The sequence below is a fragment of the Xyrauchen texanus genome, chromosome 3, assembly GCF_025860055.1.
Source record: "Xyrauchen texanus isolate HMW12.3.18 chromosome 3, RBS_HiC_50CHRs, whole genome shotgun sequence".
Classification (NCBI taxonomy): Eukaryota; Metazoa; Chordata; class Actinopteri; order Cypriniformes; family Catostomidae; genus Xyrauchen; species Xyrauchen texanus.
In genome coordinates, this window is record NC_068278.1 from 13,608,485 (window position 1) to 13,632,772 (window position 24,288).

Consider the following 24,288-nt stretch of genomic DNA (forward strand, 5'->3'; position numbering starts at 1 on the left):
GCACAACTACTGATTGTTTCAAAGTAGGGATGTCAGTTTTAATAACATGTACATGTTGCCTACTGTTTTAATTTTAATTAACACTAGAGGTCGACCAATAGTGGAATATCTCATCAGTTAAAGTTTAATTAGGAATAACGCTTATTATAATTCATTAGATTTGAAGTTGGAGAAACAATGTATGTGCTGACGGCGCACAATTTCATATACTCTCACTTTGCATGCCTTTGCTTCAATTTAGATTACTTTATTATCTCATCAAAATAGTGGCGGCCACAGAGAAACATGAAGATGAAGAAAAAACGAAATAAAAAAAACAATCGGCATAGATTTTTGCCAATAAACGATAGTTCCGAAAAGCAACTATCAGCACTGATTAACTGGTAAATCCAATATATTGGTCTACATCTAATTAATACACTTACGAAATGCAAGTATTGACAATTTCCTTTAAAAGTATTCTTAGTTAAGTGTATTTAAATACATGAAGATTTTTTTTAAATTGTGAATTGCTTAATTACTGCTAATGAATTACTGTTAATTATAACTTGAATACAAGATATATATTTAATTTCCTTAAAACTACATGTTGTGGATTGTAGGTTATTTCGGATTTTGGACTTATTTCAATTAAATCATAAAGTACACAGTAGCCTACTGTACATAACATATAGTTTCTCTGGTGCTGGTGAGATGACAGCTGTATGTGCCTTCGTGCTTTCCAGGCGACCACTGACATAATTGCAGGTTGGAATGAAACAGTGCTTGTTACCATGATGTACTTTAACACACTATCACAGTGTGTGCAGAAAACATAATGGCATACTACCATACTATTTTCTATTTCTGCCATAGATATATATGGCAGAAGTAGTAAGAGTAGTACACCATTCCAAACTCATCCAATGTTCATTTACAGGGAAATGCTCCAACACTGCCTGTGTCTGAAATCATTCACTTGTTCACTCATTCACTATTTCCTATATAATGAATGGCAGTGAGTGAGTGAAAAGAGTCAGTGAATTCGGACGCTGACATATCCAGCAAGAGTGATGGAGCTGATGGAGTGATGACTTTATCACATATGTACTTTTATATTGCATGTACATCTGATGTACACTAAAAATCAGTGCATTGTGGTTCTTGTTCTGTGATGCGGACAAAACATGACATGCAGCATGCAAACGCCCTCTAGCAGCGGATGACCACATAGGCAGCCTTATCAACGCCTGCTGGCATGATTACTGAATGCATTTGTCCTGAAATTAATTAATCGACGATTAAAAAGCTTAATCAATCAAATTATTGACAACAATTAATTGATTATCGATTAATCGATTATCGATTAATCCCTAGCATTCCTATTTCCTAGGAAATATGGAAGCCCAAAGAAAGCATTTATCATTATTCTTTTTGCTTTTGTATATGAACAAAGTTCATATAATTTGTAACTTTTGTTATGTCAAGATCATGAGAAAACAAGACAATACTTCATGGCCACTGTGGGCTACGATGCTTGGTTGTTATTTTTGCAATTTTGCCTGATGTTGCCAGTAAAATACACACTTTAACTTTAAATAAATTATCACCATATGGTTTTTATAGATTGAGGGTGGGACCGAAGCCATTTTTATGTACTAGAATTGAGGCTCTTCATCCAAACTATTCAGTGAACTCGACAACAGAGAATTGCCTTGAAACTACCTTGAAAAGCAAAGACAGCAACTGCAGGAATGTCTGCAAAAATCAATGAAGATTTTGGAGTAAGTAAAACACATAAAGGGGCTGAAGCCCCTGGCTCGCTCTGAATGGGATTGTAGCCAAGACTGAGCGAAGGGCATATGAGCATGAGGGAGATGCATGTGGGAGGAGGCGTCTACGACTGTGGGGGATGGGGCAGACAGAAATACTGGAGGTGCTACTATTGTGGAGTATAACTTCTGTAACATGAGCAATGTACTAACTCACACACATGCATACGCATCGCAAAACTCACTTCCAGAAAAACTCATGCACATCTGCCTGACCAAAATGAGTTAGCTACCAAGTGTGTGCAGCTGTCTGAGGATTTGATCATAAACAGAGAGACAGAGACAGAAAGCGACAAAGACAGACAGACAGATTTGGGGGGGTTTGGAGAAGACATTATCTAAGGACTTCCAGAATCAGACTCGCATTGTGAGGATTTCTGCCAGATCTCAGATCAGTTCCTGGCCAGTGATGTGCACCACAGATGGGGATTCACCAAATATGACAGGCCGTATTCAACCATTAGGATATTGCATCTTGGAAGAGTGCACTAAGCTGGTTATAAGCGTGGAGAATAATAATAAGATAAAGCTAAAGTATCACAAGGGACATGGTTTACAAAATTAAGGCTTTTATCAGTACATCCTATATCCCATTTATTTTAGTGGTATTAGCAAAACTGGCCACGGTAGCATCTGTAATGCCATTGCATGAAGCATAAAATTGCTATTGATCTAAAACGGGATTATTTTGAATTAATGGTATAAGTGTGAAACATTTTCTTTTACTGTCCAATGCATCGCATCTTCATTTGAACGATCTCGATTCTTAAATCACAAGATCGATCTTTTATGCTAAGCGCAACCCTCTACTCTACTGAGAGGAAATCGCTCACATTAGCAACCAAATTTCACATTATGGGACTAAAATGTATATTGGCAACTGACAGGTAAATGTTAACATTTCACTCAGCAGAAATTGTGTATTATTGTGGTGGAGTATTCAGCATCGAAATCCTTTCACAGCGTGTTGAGAGTAAAAGTTGTTCCGTGTAATGTGTGTCCAAAGAAGAGATCCACGCGACCCATCTCTTTTAATTCCCTTTCTGTTCTCTACAGTCAGTTGTTGATAAAAACAATAAAATAGAAACCATTAATTCTAATCACACATAGGGCAGATGAGATGCAGCCATTCAAGTCCTCTCTCATTAACATGCGCTCATTTAAAGACTCCGTTTACAGAAATGCCGTCTTTCTTAAAGAGACTCTTAAAGAGGTTTTTAACACGTGTTTTACAAATCAATGTAAATACCTGTAAATAGTACTAAAAGTTATGCTATTAAACAATAAATATGTAACAAAACATTATATATGAAATATAATATCAGATTTATTGATTTAAAAGCTAAAATGTGAACAGAATTATGAAAAACTAATAAAACTGTAACGTTCCTGTGTTGTCTGCCCTATGTTCTCTGTTTCACCCATCACGTTTATGTCATGTTTCCGTGTGGTCTGCTCCGTGTTTTCCATTTCACCCATCACCGATCCTGTTCCATGTCACGTTTTCCCTGTTGTCCACCCTGAGTCTCACTGTCTGTGTAGAAAACTTCAATTCCCACAATTCCCGGCCTCCCTACTGCCTGCACTCATCATTGTTCTCACCTGTGTCTCGTTTAGTCTTTATTGTGTCCTTGTGTATTTAAACCCTGTTTGTTCCTCCATTCCCTTGTCGGTCATTGTATTTGATGTTCCATGTTTCCAATGTTTTATGCCTGCTCTTGTTCCCTTGTTTGATCGTTCGTGGATGTTTCGTGTTCGTGTGTTTATTTCATTTTCCCATCGTGGACCTTTAATTTGTTCCAGTGTCTTGTCTCTCGTCTGTCTTGTCCAGCTTCCACACCATCCGTGACAGAACGACCGACCACAATGGATCCAGTGGTTCAGCAAGCCAACTATCGCCTGCTCTGCCTGCGGCAAGAGGAACGACCGGTGAAGGATCATGTCGGTGACTTCCTCGAGCTGGCGAGTGTCTCTGACTTCCCAGACTCAGCCCTGGTGTGCTTCTTCCGGGGCAATCTTAACGCCTCACTGAGAGAGTGGTTGCCACCGGCAACGCGCGAATGGACTCTGTGCGGCTACATAGAGGTGACTTTGCGGGTCTGTGGCTCACTGTTAACCGTGGGCGTTGCTGAGGACGACCCTACCTCTCCCCCCTCAGGGATGACTCTCCAGTCGCCCATGGCGCTTCCTGTCACGCCAGCCCCATCTGTCAGCGAGCGCACCCCCACGCCAGTCACTTTCTACGAGCCAGCGCGGTCCACTTCGTCTGCCCGGAGGAGGAGGAGGAGAAGACGGGCTTCCGCCTCCTGGCCCACGCCAGCCACGGTCTGCGAGCCAGAGCCCACGCCAGCCACGGTCTGCGAGCCAGAGCCCACGCCAGCCACGGTCTGGGAGCCAGAGCCCACGCCAGCCACGGTCTGCGAGCCAGAGCCCACGCCAGCCACGGTCTGCGAGCCAGAGCCCACGCCAGCCACGGTCTGCGAGCCAGAGCCCACGCCTGTAGCCTCGACCGTCCCAGAGCCAGCGCCTGTAGCCTCGACCGTCCCAGAGCCAGCGCCTGTAGCCTCGACCGTCCCAGAGCCAGCGCCTGTAGCCTCGACCGTCCCAGAGCCAGCGCCTGTAGCCTCGACCGTCCCAGAGCCAGCGCCTGTAGCCTCGACCGTCCCAGAGCCAGCGCCTGTAGCCTCGACCGTCCCAGAGCCAGCGCCTGTAGCCTCGACCGTCCCAGAGCCAGCGCCTGTAGCCTCGACCGTCCCAGAGCCAGCGCCTGTAGCCTCGACCATCCCAGAGCCAGCGCCAGTAGCCATGACCGTCCAAGAGCCAGCGCCAGTAGCCATGACCGTCCAAGAGCCAGTGCCTCCCGAGCTTTCCAGAGCTCCGCCTCTCAAGCTTTCCAGAGCTCCGCCTCTCAAGCTTTCCAGAGCTCCGCCTCTCAAGCTTTCCAGAGCTCCGCCTCCAAGCTTTCCAGAGCTCCGCCTTCCGAGCTTTCCAGAGCTCCGCCTTCCGAGCTTTCCAGAGCTCTGCCTTCCGAGCTTCCCGAGCTTTCCAGAGCTCCGCCCTCCGAGCTTTCCAGAGCTCTGCCTCCCGAGCTTCCCGCGCCTTCCAGGACTCCACCCCTCCAGACTTTCGAGCCCCTCGAGCCTCCCTGGGCTCCACCTCTCAAGTCACTCGAGTCTTCTAGGGCTCCGCCCCTCAAGCCTCTCAATCCTCTCGGGCCTTCCAGGGCTCCGCCTCTCAAGCCTCTCGAGACTTCCAGGGCTCCGCCTCCTGAGCCTCCTACGGCTCTTCTCCCCGAGCCTCCTACGGCTCTGCCTCCTGAGCCTCCTACGGCTCCTCACCCAGAGACTCTAAAGCATCCTATGGCGCCGAATTCCTCTGCTCCGCCTCCTGAGCCTTCCAGGGCTCCGCCTCTAAAGAATCCTACGGCACCACCTCCCTCGGCTCCACCTCCAGAGCCTTCCAGGGCTTCGCCTCTAGAGCCTCCTACGGCGCAACCTTCCTCAGCTCCGCCTCCTGAGCCTTCCTCGGCTCCGCCTCCTAAGCCTCCCTCAGCTCTGCCGCCTGAGCCTCAAGAGCCTCCCTCAGCTCTGCCTCCTGAGCCTCCAGATCCTCCCTCAGCTTCGCCTCCAGAGCCTTCCAGGCCTCCGCCTCTAGAGCTGCCTACGGCGCCACCGCCCTCAGCTCCATCTCGTGAGTCTCCCTCAGCTCCGCCTCCTGAGCTCCCAGAGCCTCCCTCAGCTCCGCCTCCTGAGCTCCCAGAGCCTCCCTCAGCTCCGCCTCCTGAGGCCCCAGAGCCTCCCTCAGCTTCGTCTCCAGAGCCCCTCTCAGCTTCGCCCCCGTGACCTGTCCCTGTCCGATGGCCGTCTCCTAGGCCTCCTGGACCTGTCCCTGTCCGATGGCCACCTCCCAGACCTCCTAGACCTGTCCCTGTCCTGTGGCCACCTCCCAGGCCCCCTGAACCGGCCCTTGCCTTGTGGCCAGCTCCTGGGCCACCCAAACCTGTCCTTGCCCGGTCGATACCTCCCTGGCCTCCTAAACCTGTCCCTACCCGGTGGACGCCCCCCAGGCCACCGGACCCGGTCCCCTTCACACACCCCCAGAGACTGCTTGCCTGCCCTCTCGGCCTCCCAGGTCTACCTGTCTGCCCTTTGTGCCCCCATGGACTGCCTAATTGCCACTTGTGCCCCGTGGACTGCCTATTTGCCCCTTTTTTCCCCATGGTCTGTCTCTGTGTCCCTTGTGCCTCCTTAGTCCGTCTTTGTGTCCCTTGTGGCCCCTTTGGTCTGTCTGTTTTCCCCTTGTCCAGCCCCCTCTCTTTGAACATTTGTTTATTTTTTCTATTCTGTCTCTTCTTAGGACCGTCTGGAATCCGGTCCTTTTGAGAGGGGCTATGTAGCGTTCCTGTGTTGTCTGCCCTATGTTCTCTGTTTCACCCATCACGTTTATGTCATGTTTCCGTGTGGTCTGCTCCGTGTTTTCCATTTCACCCGTCACCGATCCCGTTCCATGTCACGTTTTCCCTGTTGTCCACCCTGAGTCTCACTGTCTGTGTAGAAAACTTCAATTCCCACAATTCCGGCCTCCCTACTGCCTGCAGTCATCATTGTTCTCACCTGTGTCTCGTTTAGTCTTTATTGTGTCCTTGTGTATTTAAACCCTGTTTGTTCCTCCATTCCCTTGTCGGTCGTTGTATTTGATGTTCCATGTTTCCAATGTTTTATGCCTGCTCTTGTTCCCTTGTTTGATCGTTCAGTGGATGTTTCGGTGTTCGTGTGTTTATTTCATTTTCCCATCGTGGACCTTTAATTTGTTCCAGTGTCTTGTGTTCCTCTATTATTTAATAAAACCGCTTTTGGATCCGCACCTCTCGTCTGTCTTGTCCAGCTTCCACACCATCCGTGACAAAAACATAATTAGTAACATTTATATTTTTGTAATGTACCAAGTTAAAAGGTCCCCTGTATAATTAACAGCATTAGGTGGGAGATAATTTATTTCATATGTCAGCAAAAGGGACATTATTACTGAAATATACCCTTATTGAATCGAATCGAGAGCTTGTGAATCGGAATCAACTCTAATCGAGAAATCTGTGTCAATACCAGCCTTGCAAAATAATACAGTGACCAGGGGCTGTCAATATCCAAAAGGTCCCATAAAAGTAGTCTATACAACACTATACTCTGCTATATTCCAAATACAATAGCTTAGAGTTATAAATACACTGAATTTAAGTCGTAATCATTGTTAATCGTCTTCCCCTAAGAGATTTGAGTGCCACGGCAGAGCTGAGGACAAGATTTTCAGTGAATAATGACTTAAACTTCAGTCTGTTCATCTATACAGTACAGTCCCTGTTCACTATATTCATTCATTGTTCAGAAAAGAGCAGATTGGAAATTTTATTCAAAATATTTCCAGAAAAAAGAAAGTAATTCGTTTTAAAACAGTAAATGATGGTACAATTTTCATTTTTGGCTGAAATATACCTTTAAGTTTAACTGCATTTTTGTCATTAAATAGCCTGTAACAAAAAAGCTGGCACAATTTAAGTGTGACGAACCTAATTTAGCATTTCTTTTACAGCTTTCTAAAATTAACCGTTTTTGTCAGTGAGAAAGTGAGGGAGAGGGACAGAAGGAGCTGGCATCCATCCACCGTAAATTCTTCACCCCCTTCGTTGCATTTGGATGATTGTTATTCATTCTCATGCTTCATTAATATGGTCAGTCACATCTGACTTCGATAAACAAGCAGTCACTATAGCACACGTAAGCCCACAACTTAAATGTATTCCTTAGTCAGATCTAAACTTTAAATGCTTAATGTGCTACTAAAGGCAGGATGTGGCATGAATCTACATTCATTTTTGAATGAAATAACATAATAGGCACTGGTTGGCAGCTCTTAGTGCCCTTGCCTGCCCATGGCCACAGCAAAATTGACTCTGTTCCCAGACCAGAATTAAAATGAAAAATGTTCAAGCGCACAGCCAACAGAAATTGTCAACATTAAGACCAGAATATGTTGGTCTGGAATCCATCACACTGTGGCTAGACAATGTGTTCTATATTCTTGAAAACATTCAGTGATTTAAAAGGTATCCATCTTTTCAAACGCAGCTCAGATTAGATGACAAAGACAAACACGGAGCCACCTCCATTCAAAGACACAATTGGTGAAGTCACAAAAGGCTTTGATAAGATCACACTCATCAGATACAGGACTAAACCTACAAACCCCAACTGTGGACCTCAGACACACACACACACACACACACACACCTCCAGCTACCTTCCCCCAGACTGCTTCCTCCAATAGATATGGGGGCATTTATCTGAGGAATTCAATGCCATTGTTTTGGTTGAGTCTTAAACAGGTGATTTACAGGTATGGCCTGCGGTGCTGTCATCAAGCCTGTGTCTTACCTCATCACTATCGAAATTTTAGCACAGGATCAGGTCCAGGTAACATGACTTTAGTGATGTGATCAAAATACCTTAGCAGTGTCTGGTTGACCTCAATGCAGTTCTTAATTGAATGATCAGAGAGGCTCCTCAAAGATTTGACACAATGAATAGGCCTTTTTTATATCTCATTATGAATGAAAGGGTCACCAGTCACCACTGCTCATGGTAAATGCCTGACGTTCCAGAACTTGATATAACGTACATGCCTACTGCACAAATGTTCTTTTCCCCTACACCCTTAATAGTAAAAAAATGTACTGACATCTTAGCAGCTTATCTAATATATGATTCTTTTTTATGTATTTGCATCCTATTTGCATGAGTTTGAAATTAATACAGATCTTTACTAAAAAGATACATTACGGGAGCTTTCTTTTGAGAATCTGAGACAGGAATGGCCATTCTTCTTGTCAAGTTATAGGTACAGTTCACCCAAAAATGAAAACTTTGCCATTATTTACCCCTCATGTAGTTCCAAACCCATATGACTTTCTTTCTTCTTTGGAACACAATAAATGTTGGAATGTTCTCAGTCACTATTACCTTTCTTTGTATGGAAAAGCGTTCAAAGAAAGTGAATGGTGACTAGTTGGGATGGGACAATATGGTTATCTCACGATTCAGTTTGATTAAAGATATGAGATATAATCTCTATTCGATATAATAACACTTAAATGACAAAATATTACACAAAATGTTTATTTTCTGAAAAGAAAAAACTCTTATATTGCAAAATGCTCATTATAATTTCTTTAATTAGGAGATAAAGTTATTTAATACACAATATAAATGCTCAAAGTTTAAATAATATGAGATGCTAGTATAATTTTCTCTATAAGAAAAGATCACAAACATATAAGATTAAAAAGAATACTGGGGTACATTCAGGCTGATCAGGTGCAGAACAAGGAATAGAACTGAACATAACCTGTCTTGAATTTTTTTTTTTTTAAATGTCTATTTTAATTATTTGTTTGACCATTATTATTATTATAAAAATGTAACTTAAATTTTACAAACTTAAAATACAAATATTCTACATTATATTAATTAATATTATATAATGAAATGGTATATATAATAATGATATGAGCTATCAGTGTTTGAAATAATGTGTACTATTAACAAGTAATAACACTGAGTTTACATGAATTTGTATAAGAAACTCTAAAAAGGTTCTGTCACTTTAAGAGTTCAATAAGCACCTCAGAGTGTTCCGCTTCAGCAGAAACGCTCGGTTTCATTAGGGCATCCATGCTGTGTGAGATTACATTTTTACTCTTTTATCTGACTGTAAGAACAGAAAGGATATTAAGACACATTATTCAATGAAAGTGGAATCGTCTCATCTTTGATGGACACACATTACACAGAGGAAACTTTAGCAATTTAGTTTAGATTTTCTAGGAATTCCAGTCCTTACAGTTTAAAGTTCTAAAAGCTAAATTCAAGCACTTTAAGCACTTCAAGGACATTGTGTAAACCCTGTAAACAGTGTAGAAAAAAGGCCAATAGGGTTAAAATGAAGTGATAGAGAGATTATAATGTTTGACGAGTCATACCATTTATGATCACGTGGACAGAAAACAATATTGCTAATTTCTAAATATCGAGTTATGCCACGATATGTTTCATAATTGTTTTGGTCTGTGACAAATCGAGATTAGATATATCGACCCATCCCTAGTGACTAGGCCTGTCACACTAATGAAATTTGGCTGATAGTCAATTGTCAAATTTTCAAACAAATAATTGCGATAATAATGATTAATCGTCTGTTTTGGGGATCTCACATTTATGACGATTATGACGAATAGCTCCTCTGTGTTACTGTGTGTTTGAACCCACAACGACAAATAACATTTGCCATTACACGATCGTTAAATGAAAGTGAAACCAGAGTGCTTTGCCTTCACTAAAATCCTTGTTTATATTTTCACGGGAGTTTGGCGCAAACCTCCGCAAATGGCATGTGCTTCACTTCACTTCACTTCACGTCCGATTCTGAAGCAGTTAATCTTCGAGCTCTCTGTAGGAGCTACACTTTGTGTGGCGCAGTGCGGCTCAGTGAGACATCCAAGCTCAATTACATAAGACAATCAAATGGGCTGTTCATTCCCTTACTTGGACAGTGAAATATGATTGGAATTTAAATTGCACAATAATTATAATTATAATTATTATTTGAGATAACTGCGATCATACGATTATTTAATAATCGTGACTGATAATGGTGACTGATCAGTTAGGGCTGGGCGATATGACCCCAAAAAAATACCTCTATATTTTTTCCATATCGTTCGATATCGATATTTATCACGGTATAAATTTCTTACCATTAATGGAGGCAGAACTGCATTCCACATCTTTGTTAGACCTCAAGAATGAATTGAACATAACTTGTTTGTTTACAAATCTACCTTTAAAGTATACTAAGTTTAGGATTGAATCCCACATAAGGTGTGTGACCTCTTTTTGATTCAATTTGAAAATCAGTCAAAAGCTGTTTCTTTGTCAGTGTTGTCTTGTTCGGCACACAACTATATTAAATTAGCCCAATAGCTAGCTGTTAGCTAGCGGCTACGGAGCCTCATTGTCGGTTTCATTGACAGCGTGTGTGCCTGCTAACACTTCTTATTGGCTGATTTTGTGACATTACATTGATTCAGTTAGCTAGATATGTGTATAACTTTGCCGAACTGCTTGCATTTGTAGCGACACATAATTGATCTGATCATTTAGATGTACAGCTATATATTGAAATTTACTTAAAAGTTTATCACTGATATCGAAGAAAAAAAAATCAAATAAATATCTATATTGTTTTATCGACCCAGCCCTACTATCAGTATCCAACATTCTGCCTTCCACAGAAGAAAGATGTGTGAGTTTGGAACAACATGAGGGGGAGTAAAAGAGGACAGAATTGTCATTTTTGTGTGAACTGATCTAGGAAACTGGCCCTAGATCAGTGCATCTTTTGACTGATCAATATGGCATCCGCAGCTTTGCACTACAAGCAACATTCACATTTAAATGACTACACAAGACAGTACACCACAAACTGAACTTGGTGAATATGTGCTATGTAATGAAATGGAATGAGGGGCTATGGAATTTGTTACTACTGTACACGTTTACGATCAATAACAGAAGTTAAAATGCTTGGTTTTGTCCAGTTAATTTCCAGCTGCCCTCTGCTGGTTAAGAATCATTAAAGGCTGAATGTCAAGGGATTAGACTGGAGTTTACAGAGATTAACTCTTAAACTCAAGATGGATCTACCCATCAGTCAGCCAAAGACCAGAAGCTGAAAAAGCACATCTAAAAAGAAATGTTAAATTTACATAAGTAATAAAAGTCCAAAGTAATGCCCCTGCTATTTCATATTGCATTGTACCCACAAGACAGAGAATTTAGGATTATAACAATAGACTGTCACATACAGTTGTTGCAAATAATGAAAACCTAAAACCAGTTATGAAAGGGTCTTATCTAATCCACACGTTGTTGCTCACTGAGGCTGAACATCACACAACAATACAGATTATACCAATGCAGTGCACCACTAATTTGCACCTTCTGCGACACCAAATAAAATGAGCCCATAGGCTTTAACATGACATTCACTGTCAAGAGTGAACCCAGGATTGTAAGGATACAACCCCCCTACAACAGGAACAGCCACTTAATTGTATTGTCTCCACTCTGGGTCATGAGCTGCTATGGGAAGCAGGAAGTATAAGGCATGGTATTTTTGTGGCTGGCACACAATGCAGCTGGTATGATCTTGAACTTGAGGAATTGAGTATGGAATGGTGGGGAGGGGGTAAATATGTACATTATGGAGGATGCCTCATATTGGGACTTTTTACTTGATCTGGTGCTAGTCCTTTTAATATTGGGTCGTGCATGGTACATTGTATGAAGAAAAGTGCAAAAGTCGGTTTTAAAATGCGAGGGTCTTGTGGGGGTTGCCTGGGCATTGCTATGCGGTGGCTAAGGTGTTGTGACTGGCGGTTAGTGCATTGCTATGTGGTTGCTAGGGTGTTCATGGTGGTTGCTAGGTGTGAAAATTGCCCACAAATCTTTATGATCCCTGTTCTGGTTCCTAGATATGGTTGGGGTCCCTCCTTTTATATAAATCTATGGGCCTGTTACCCCGTTTATCAAGCATTATTCAAAGTCTAATTGCTTAAAAAAGTAAAAAGTACTTTTTAAAAATTACATTTAGCATCAACTCAAGCACTAACATATGAACTGATATTGACTGTATTTCATAATTTCAAACTAAAAATACAACTCGCTTTTGGCACCCCTCTGTGGACATTTCATGCCCAAACTGGAACTCACAGTGCCTATACATTTAACAACACTTCCAGCTTTGGCCACTGGGGGCAGTGATTCCAATTTTTGGTAAGGTCAATTATAGCAACCGAATTCACAGTGCAATCAGTCAAAAGATTTTTGAAGAGTTGTAAGACTAATCTTGGATACAATTTACAAAAAAGTACACTTTCCAAACACTGTTTTTCTCTGCTGGTCTCTGAGTCATTAAATGCACACATTCTTCTAAAAAAAAAAAACATTTAATTTATGAATTATTAACAAAGTAACATTTTGTGCCACTATATCAATTATCAAAGACAGTTTTCAACATACATTCTTTCATCGTCATTATATGGTCACTATAATTTGTAAGGATGGATGCCACTCTCAATGTCCCCCTACAAAGAGGAAGCAAGGTGACCCTTCTTAATCATAGGGGCTGTTATCTAACGGGGTGTCCAGTCAATAATCCCAGAACAGACAGCTTTGGTTCATCTGCTGGGAAGAGGGAACCTAATTAACACAAGGTGAACAGAAGGGAAAGACAGGCACTTGTTAAGACCATTTAATGCTGGAGCCAGCATAACAGGACACTGCTGGACAATTTGGGGGAAAATGTAAAAAGAGGTGTGGAGAGATAAACTATATGATTGGAAATAAAGAGAATGGAAGGGTGCACACTAGGCAGTAAAGAAAATCTAGCTGGACAACACAACAAGGGATAGATATAGACGGACAAGGAGAGGATTATACAGTGGGGGTCTATCATCTGTTCCCTCAGGAGAAGGGTTAATTCACTAGTTGTCTGGGTCATGTACTAAACCTATAGTGCAATAACATAAGAGCATACAGCAGAATGAGACGTAAAGGGAATATTGTACTGAAAAGAGCGTGATCAGTGTTTTTACATCATATATCTAGGTCTACAGGAAGTATGATACAATACGATTTATTTACTGAATTTTGCTCATTGTGAAAAGCTGCCATATCTCTCAATCTCTCATATCTGCACATTTCTGAGCGCCCTGAAACAGAGTTCCACAGATTGTATCTGAGCAGAGACACAACAAAGCTTGTATTTGAGTTCACAGACTCATGATCTGTCCCACTACAGACACAGAAATGCTGTGTGTAACCAGAGGCAACTACACACTGGCTAACTATGAATCATTTGATGTATAGCACTTGCATTGTTGCATTCTTTGCTCTATTAAATATGTTGAATGTATTCCTGAGTTTTTCGCACGTGCATGGTGTTTTGATGACAAACGTAAGTCATTTTAAATGCGCGAACAAAGGCAAGGTGAAAACGAGTGACAGATTTGATTAGATTTAATGAAAACAGTTTGCATCCCTCTATAACGAACTTAAGTGTTAAACAGAGCAGTTTAAACACAATACTCTCGGATTATAACCGCAGCATCCATAAACATCCGTGTCCGCGTGCATCCCATTCAAAGGCGCGATACCCGCTGCTCCGAAAAAAGTTTCTCACAGGAACAAAATACAACTTAAACACAACCGCGTGAAAAGATAAGGTGAAAAGCTCTCACCTTGCCAAGCCGTGGCGCAGATTTGAAGAACCAAGAGTAAAAGTGAAGTGTTTCTCAGAGCCATGTTTCTGGAGATATCAATCCAGCCGTTGAATGAAGCGCACTGAGGGAGCACAGCAGTGTTTGGATGAGAGAGAGCGCGAGAGCGCGAGAGAGAGAGAGAGAGAGAGAGAGAGAGAGCACACACACACTCACTCACTCACACACACACACACACACACACACACACACACAAACACCACTGAAAGTATATACACTGTTCATTTTATTTATTTATTTTTTCTCTATTTTCCCCACACTTGTTCAAATACAGAATTTGTTCTACTTTGTTAATTTGTTATTTTTTCATGCTCATATAAATGCTTTTGCAATACATTGTACAATTTGTCATGCCAATAAAGCTAATTTGAATTGAATTGAGAGCGAGCGAGAGTGAGTGAGTGAGTGAGTGAGTGAGAGAGAGAGAGAGAGAGAGAGAGAGAGAGAGAGAGAGAGAGAGAGAGAGAGAGAAAGAATGCAAAAAAAAAAAAAAAAAAAAAAAAATTCTTGTGGCGCTGACAACATCTTAGGTGAAATGCTGAAACACAGCACACCTGACCTGCAGATGGCCGTGCTCAAATTATTCAACCTTGTACTTTGTTCAGGCTGTTTCCCTGACATCTGGATCCAAGGACTTATTACCCCAATTCACAAGAGTGGGGACAAACTGGAATAATTTCAGAGGCATTTGTGTGAGCAGTAATCTGGGGAAGTTATTTAGTAGTATTTTAAATAATAGAATTGTAAACGTCCTTAACGAACACAATGTCCTGAGCAAGAGTCAGATTGGATTCCTTCCAAATTATAGAACTTCGGACCACATTTACACCCTACACACCATAATCAATAAACAAACCAAACAAGGGAAAATATTTGCATACTTTGTTGATTTCAAAAAAGCATTTGATTCTATTTGGCATGACGGATTATATTGAAAATTATTACAAAGTGGAGTAGGGGTTAAAGTTTATGACATCATTAAATTGAACAATCAGAGTTCTTCACCCAGAGGAGAGGAGTGTGGCAGGGCTGTAGTCTGAGGGGGCTTTCACACTTGGTTCGATTGCCTGTTCCGAACCCGAGTTCGATTGCTCCCCCCTCCCCCCTGCCCCCGATGGACTGTGTTCACATTATTTGTATCCGAACCGCGGTACACTTGCGTCATCAAGCTGCAGCTGGTGCGTAATCGTGTTGCTTGATAACCGCGAAATGAAAAGGTGACGCGTGTGAGACTGACGTCCACATTATACGTCATCAATAGCGGTTCACTTCCGCGGTTTGGTTCGATTGCGTTCATATCAGCAGCGAACCGTACTGGAGTTCACATGAACCGTACCCCAGACCACCTTTTTAAGCGGACCCGAGTACGGTTCGCGGGTGCGCACCCGAGTTCGGAAGACAGCGTTCACATCATCCAAACGAACCGAACTCTGACGTCATTCGAACCGGGGTGCGCACCAAAAGTGCTAGTGTGAATGCCCCCTAGTCCAACACTCTTCAACATTTACATGAATGAATTAGCGGTGCAGTTGGAACAGTCTACAGCCACTGGACTCACTCTGCAAGACAAAGACGTCAAGTTTTTGCTCTATGCAGATGACCTGGTGCTGCGGTCACCCACCACACAGGGACTACAGCAACATCTGGACCAACTGGAGAACTACTGCCAGAACTGGGCCCTGGCAGTAAACCTGAAGAAGAGAAACATTATGGTCTTTCAGAAAAAGCCCAGATGTCAGGAACAGATACCAGTTCTCTCTAGGTAGCACCGTCCTAGAGCACACTATGCAGTATACTTACCTTGGGCTGATTATCACTGCATCAGGGAGTTTCAGTAAGGCAGTGAATGCACTTAAAGTAAAAGCTCGAAGAGCGCTATACACTATTAAGCTAAAAGTTCTATAATATTGAATTACCAATTCCAATCTGGTGTAAAATCTTTGATAGTGTTATACAGCCCATAGCGCTGTATGGAAGTGAGGTATGGGGTCCACTCAGTGATCAGAACTACACTAGATGGGACAAACATCCAACAGAAGCCCTGCACACAGAATTCTGCAAATACATTTTCAAATTACAAAGGAAAACACCCAATAATGCATGTAGGACAGAATTAGGACGATTCCCATTGATTATTAACATACAAAAAAGATCTCAAAATTTTTGGATGTGTTTAAAATCAGTCCCACAGAATCGCTACATTATAAAGCGCTACAAACCCAAGAACTGAACCCTGAAAAAAGTCCACTCAGTCAGCTGGTTCTGAGACTCACTAACCCGGTTAACAGTACTAACACTAACCAGCCTCAGACCAGCACTGCTTTACAACCAAACATCAGAATAAATCAGATCTCAAACAATCTTAAGAGAGAGAGAGTACTTATTATAAAGTACTTTAGTTTGGTTATGTAGAAGGCCAGATGTACAACTAAACAAGAGGATAAGTACATCAGAGTTGAGAAATAGACTCCTCACATGTCCTCAGCTGACAGCTTCATTGAATTCTACCCGCTCAACAACAGTAAAGAGAAGAGTCAGGGGTGCAGGTCTTATGGGAAGAATTTTTGAATCAGAAACACAAAAAGGAAACGTTAGAGTGGGCAAAGAAACACAGACATTGGACAACAGATAACTGGAAAAGAGTATTATGGATCTTAACCCCATTGAGCTTTTGTGGGATCAGCTAGACTGTAAGGTGCGTGAGAAGAGACCGGCAAGACAGCCACATCTATGGCAAGTGCTACAGGTTAAATCTGGCTGCTGGGTTAAATGCTCTCATTGGATTTATGTATACTATATGGTGGTATTTTTACCATCTGAGAATAAACGAAGAGCTAATAAAATGTGTAAAGGAGTCAAAACAGCGGCAGGAATTCCTCCGTTGCACACACAAATGAAGATATGCTGCAAGGACGGCTGACGGCAGTTCCGATGCCTGTACTGAACAGTAAAGGGCAACATAGCTCCTATGATGAGAAGAACCAGGTATGCTTGAGGTCAGGAAGGCAAATTACTTTCTGTTATTGGTCCATTTGGACGTCTTTGGTCCATGCTGAGTTCGTATGTCATTCGAACTGCACCAGATTTTGTTTGGAAGCAGACCGAGACCCACTATTCAGGGGGTCTCAGTCCGCTTGTTTGGTGCGCACCTAGTTCAAATGAACTGCGCTAATTCAAATGAACCGCACTACAGAGCAATCGCTCCAGAGTTCGTTTTAATCAAACCAAACCTGCCAAGTGTGAACACACTCTAAAGGAACCAATTACTTTCCAAAAGAGCAAAATCTGTACATTATTCCAAACTTTTGGCCGCCAGTGTAAATGAAAATGGGAAAGTTGCTCCATTTTAAATTTGTTCGCATAATATGTGTATGTCAGGCAGAGAGTGCAAATGAGTTGAAATTAGAACAAAAGCTGGCAGTAAACCAAATCCAGGTCAGTATTATACAGGGGGTATATGCACACGTGCACATTGAGGCTGCTGAGGGAAATCATATTTGACCAAAGAGAGAAAAAAGAGAACCGTAAAGCTTTGATGTTGACTCAGTCAGAATCCAGATCTCTCTCTCTCTCTCACTCTCTGCTTTCTTGTCTTGTCTACAACCATTTTTCTTCCCTCTAAGACTAAACATAAAATAACTTTACACGTCTCCATTTATATTGTTGACCTGAAATAATTTTAAAAGTTGACATAACCTGAAGTGTGACATTCTTCTCAGTGTTTTATTTTTTTAAAAAGACATTTAATTCATTTTTTAATGACATTTCATGTCATTAAAAACTTGGGAGACTACACAGAATACTTTTATCTTTAAAAAAAAATTACCATTCAACAAAAATGGTTTTACAGATATACATTTTCCCTTAAATATTCATATACTGTATTTGGACACTTATGTCAAAAATGTATGAATGTTTCTGTATTAGCAACATACCGTATGTGGGTGTTTCTGCAACTATGGGCACTTTTGACTATCCCAATTTAAAAAAAATCAACCTCTATGAATTTCAATTTTAACCATCACGGTCTGTAATACATATAAAAATGTACACAAAATAGAATGTAGTCGTTAAGATTTTTATCTGGAACATGTTTATTTTTTATGTTTTTCGGTCATCTTCTTAAAAAGTGTCCTTACCATAACGTTACAATAACATTCATTTTATACATTTTTCTTTAGTAATTTCTATTAAAAAATGTATATATTTAAATAGATTTTTCAAATTTGATGCAGTTTTGTAAATACTGATATAAAAAAATTATATACAAAATAGGGAATTTCATGTTTTTTTCTATGCCATGTAAAAAATTACAGTAACCTTAGATGTCAATTGTTTCCATACACACAAAAGATAACATATTTAACTTTTTATGACAGATGTTGCAATTTCAATGTGTTAATCATCTCAGCTTAAGTGTAAAAAATGTTTTTTGCAAATGAAAATGTGAAAAAAATGAAAATAGAGCAGTGCTGCGGTAATGACATCTTGCTGTCGGTAAGGACACAATGTTCAACTGCCACAAAATCAAAAACAGGCTACTGTAGAGAACAACAGTAAAAGAACCAGAAAACAAAAGATATTGCATGTGTAAAAGATAGTAGCAGTTTTGCAGTAAATAACTATTTTAATTAACTCTTACTCTTTTAACTGCTTCAAAAATATTGTCTCCTAAAGTTGATGTTGCACCGAACATTAATAATATACTAAACTAACACAAACCCATAACACTAACCGCATCTCACCATAACATTACATTTTTGTACCATACCCAATTATTTCTCATTTCAGACTGAGAAGTAATCTCATTGCAACATTTAGGCTTTTGGTACATGTACAGGTAACTAATTAAAACGAGAACAGAGTTCCTTACAAACTGAGTCGGTAAGCTTCATGTGTCTTGATGTCACTGGTTGTGGTTCTGGCACAAGCCCAACAACATTCTCATGAGTGTACCAGATCACATCATCCTTCATTGGCCAAAAAACCTATTGGCCCCAACCCTGTGCATTGTTTTGACGAAAGCACAACTTTGAGTATCAACATCTTGGATGATGCCTGGATATGGGTCATTGTCATACACAATTACACACCATTTACCAATCAGCCCCTCGTTTACATCAGAAATTTTTTTTATCGCATTGACTTCCTGGAATGACGGATGATGCTGATGGAGGACTCCTGTGGAATCTTTCCTGCAATCACTTTTGAAGGGATCTGCTTCTCCTTGGGGTTGGTCAGTGACTTGTTACCCTCTTTTAGTTCTGACATAATGACATTATGAAACAGTAAGACCCGTTTAATTTGGTGTTGGGATGTGCGAATCTGGTGGCGAACTTTGGTTTGGGGTGAATCTGTTGGGGACAGTTTTTTTGAAAGCCTGAAACAACGCTTCCTGTATTTTTCAACTGAGGCCACTGACTTCTTTAGCTTGTACTTTGCATCTCTGAGTTCGCAGTACATCTTTGATTGACACTTTTTACTTTTTTACGCCCCCTCTTAAAAGCAGCTTCCACATTAGGTGAAGGTTCTAGTGGAGCAGCAAGTCCTCATCAGATGGGGATATTGGTGATGTGTTTGTTGATACAAACTTATTTGAGGCATTCAGTACTTTTTGTTTTGCCCTCTGGTTTTTTTTATTTATCCTCCACTGCCTACTTTTCAGGTTTTTCTCTCTTTTTGTTAGCTGGGAGACAGTTTTTATCTGCCCACTTTCCTTTCTCTTTTTGTAGCGCTCTTTTTCCTTCTGCAGATATTCTGCATATCTCTCTGGGTCTTTTTTCATTTCCTCTCTGCATTTTTTTGATCGTAATGTTGATAAATTTGGTGTCATCTAGGGTTAAAAAATGGCATGTTTATATATATACTAATATATATACTAATATATACTTCAGTACTAATAATATACTGAATATTTGTAATTTAATATACAGTAAACCTTGAATTTGTCTCTACCACTAACACAAGGTCTTTACCATAACACCTAAATTTGCTGCGGTAAAGTCATGTTATGGAAATGACATTTTTGCTAATATATTAGCTAATTGGCAGTTAGCAAGGCCTACCACATTAGTTTTGACTCTTAGCATCTTAATATACATGAATTCAACAGTAAAATAAATTATTTTTAAAATGTAGTTCAAAATACACAATTATTAAGCTGAATGGTAAGGACGCACAATAAATACTAGAGCAGAAAAGATGATGTTTACCTTATTTTTTTGGTATCTTGTGAGTGAGGTAGTGTGGTGGCCTAGTCTGTCAGCAATGTGCTCAAGAGATAATTTCTGTTTCCATAGAAACTAGACTTGTTTGCGTTTGATAAAATTTCATAATAAAAGCTTTTTTTCATTGTTGCGGTAAGGACTCAAAAGTGTGGGACAGGCACATTTATTTAAAAAAATCATAAAAATGATCAGTAAATAATACAAAGAATTTTAAGATGCTGTAAATGAATCTGTATATTAAACAATTCCATTTGAAATAATGTCAAATTGTAATTAAATTAGCTTATTTTATGTATCTCAACATTGAGACCACAGGTGTGGGACATTAACAAAAATGGTGTTTTTAGCTATAAATGCTTCATAATATTATATTTAATCACATTAATCAGTAATTATATTTTTTGTCAAGGTGTGTAATGGCACTGTGAATATATTTATGAAACATCAAATGACAAATTTTAACATAAATCTAAAATTTCACTGCTGGGACTTAAAAGTGCCCATAGTTGCAGAAACACCCATATATCAAAATGTCAAACCAAGTGGCATAATTGTTTGCTTTTGTTTTTTCCCAAAAGAAATAAATCACAAGCATGAAAAATGCTTCATATATATATATATATATATATATATATATATATATATATATATATATATATATATATATATATATATATATGTTTAAGGAATATCACACTCACAATCTTGCTATATGTCCCTAATTTAGTACTGCTGTGATTTGGCCATAGGCACGAGGCTGTAGGCCGGGTACTGAAGGCAATCATACACATCTGGGATGGCATGAAGGTGAGAACATTTTGAAAAAAAAAATAATAATTTCTGGGGGAATCCCTAAAAAGTCACTTTTCAGTGAAAATCTTGACATCCATTGATATTCATGAGCACTATGTGAGAAGCTCGTTCATAGAGGCTTATGTGTTTACACCAGCACTTGCATTGTTTAGTGCAAAAAACAACACAAGTTCTTGCATGAACATGCGACTCTGAAACAGCTTTTCACATTGTACTCATGCATAAGCCATCAAGATATTCAAACAAAAAAATTACTTACATTTCGAGTAGTTTTGAACCAAAACCTATCAAATGACTTGAATGAACTACTTTCATGTGGGTGCTTTTTTAACCTTTAAAATAAGTCATACAACTCAACTCAACTATTATGGACCGGGATATTATTTTAAATGTGTTCCGCATAAGAAAGAAAAATCATACCAGTTTGGATCAACATGGTAGTGTGTAAATTATGACAACATTTACATTTTTATATGAACTATTCCTTTAAAAAAGTGATGCGCTCTTTTGCCTTTGAAGATTTCAGCTTGAATGAGTGGCTGTTGCATGGTGTTGCATTGAAGAATGAGGTCTTAGATAAAGTGATGAAAACTTGTTTGGGAAAACTTGAAGATTCAATCTTGGAAAAATTGTTTGTCTCCAGCAAAACAGTTTGTATCAGCCAACATGCTGGATTGTCATGTTGTAGCATGACTGCAGAAGTGGTGAAGTTCAAGCTAATCCACCTATTTTATTATGTGTATTATTTACGTGCAAAAAAATTACATAATTTATTATTTATGTTATTAAATTAATTAGTAGATTAAATCTGTTTCCAGCACAAAGCTATCCTATGGCTTCAGAAGTCATATGGATTACTTATATGGTATTTTTATGATGTTTTGTGTCCTTTTAGAAGCTAAACACCCCATCATAACTATTTACCTTTATAAAAGAGTATAAAGTGTCACTGTGCTTCTCCATGTTCGTGGCTTTCCAAATAGTGGAGGGAATTTTGATCCATTGTTTATTTTGATTTCTTTCCTTGACTTGTTCAGTGAACATGTCTGGAGATTTACTCCAGTAGGTGGCGACAAATGATTGTCTTTTATGTTATGAGTGAGTCATTTAATCATTGACACACTGCTTTGTTAAAAAACACAGAATCGTTCACTAAGCAAACAATGGAAGTGCACAGGAATGATTCGTACCTTTAAAAGTTTTGTTCAGAAACACTGATTCAAATGACACACCACTAGTTTAAAACAGAGTATTGAGAGCAGTGCTGAGAGTAGAGTTGTGCTTGATACTTTGGCTTCTTTTAGAAGTATTTTTGCTGAGGAGTAGAAATGCTCTCTTGCCATTTTCTTGTCTAAAACGTTAATTATTTAATATTATTTATTTGTTTGTTGAACCGTTGTATAAAAGTAATATCACACTTGCAATTGTGCTGTTGTTCCGTATATCAGCATAGCTGTAAATACCTGCAATACTCTTTTGATTCAGTTTAATGTTTGCATGGAATAGAGCAGCTTGCAAAACATCTCCTTTTGTGTTCCATGGAAGAAAGAAAACTACACGGATGTGGAGCAAACATGAGTTCTCATTTTGTTGAACTATCCCTTTAAATGTCTACCCACCAAAGAAAAATAAACCAGATGTTGAAGGAATTTTATCTCCTGCCAAATTCATACATTTTCATCATGTATTAAATCACGTGTGTGTGTGTGTGTGTGTGCGGGTTTGGGTGGTTTACGAGGACATTTTTTAGGTTATAAACTAGTAATTACAAGGGTATTATGCTATAAATGTGGTTTATGAGGACATTTCTAGTGTCCCCATAATTTAAATAAATTAAAAAACATACTAAACTATGTTTTATTGAAAATATAAAAATGCAGAACGCTTTTTGTGAGGGGTAGAGTTAGGGGATAGAATCTATAGCTCATACAGAATAAAAATCATTATGTCTATGGAGAGTCCTCATAATGATAGCTGCACCAACATGTGTGTGTGTGTGTGTGTGTGTGTGTGTGTGTTCACCTCACAAAGACTAGATTCCATGCCCACCAGCACCTGCAAACCCCACCTGGGTATACAGTCACCCAACACCACCCCTTTAGGCTAACACCAGATCTACTGGTATCATTTCTCATTGACAACATGACAAAAATATTCCATTCTCTTCTCATTGTGATTTCAGACCTGTATTGTAGCTGGGTTTTTTTTTTTAGTTTTTTTTTTATGATGTTTGGTGCCCATGTTTATAGTTAACAATAGCTTTCTTTTTATTCACAATAAGGTACCACGTGTCTTTAACTACTTTGTACTTACTTTAAAATGTATTACAATGTGTATTGTGTACATGCATGTTAAACTGCACTGTAACCATATGTAATAAACTTTTTAATTACACTGTTGTACTAACTACTGGAAATGGGCTACACATCTTAAAATGCATAAATGGATTAGTAATAAATACTATAATAACATATAATATTCTAATAGTATAAAACTAACATAAACTGTTTGTATGTTTTGATTCATAGAAACAGGAGACAGAAAACGATGGGCAGAAGAGAGAAAGGGGGGTGGCTTGTTATGCAAAAAGTTTTGAGGTAATACTTTAAAATAAGGTCCCATTAGTTAATGCATTAGGTATCATGAACAAACAATTAACAATATATTCTTTACAACATTTATTAATCTTTATTAATGTCAGATAATAAAAATACAATTGTTCATTGTTAGTTCATGTTAGTTCATTGTGCATGAACTAATGTTACCATATGCAACATTTGATTTAAAAAAATATTTATATATGTTGAAATTAACATAAAATAATGAATTAATAAATGCTGTAAAAGTAATGTTCATTGTTAGTTCATATGTTACCAAAAGTGTTATCAGTTTTGCAATATTCATACACAGTACATAGTTAAAGACACCTAATAAAAAGTGACCCATAACAATAATACCATATCCAAGCATTTACCTTTGTCATTGCCATAGCACTAGGGCAAGGCTAGTGTGTAACAACATTGTATTGTATCAGAACATGTCTTGC

General features: G+C 39.6%; 1 protein-coding gene across 2 annotated transcripts in view; it reads right to left on the reverse strand.

Moving 5' to 3' along the window:
- mcama (melanoma cell adhesion molecule a) overlaps window positions 1-14,277 on the reverse strand; it is an 83,356-nt gene extending 69,079 nt beyond the window's left edge. For both annotated transcript variants that reach the window (XM_052112412.1, XM_052112403.1), the window contains exon 1: window positions 14,164-14,277. In XM_052112412.1, coding sequence (XP_051968372.1) covers window positions 14,164-14,227 — 64 coding nt within the window. In that variant the 5' untranslated portion in view covers window positions 14,228-14,277. The remainder of the gene's footprint in view (window positions 1-14,163) is intronic.
- Window positions 14,278-24,288: the final 10,011 nt, after the last annotated feature.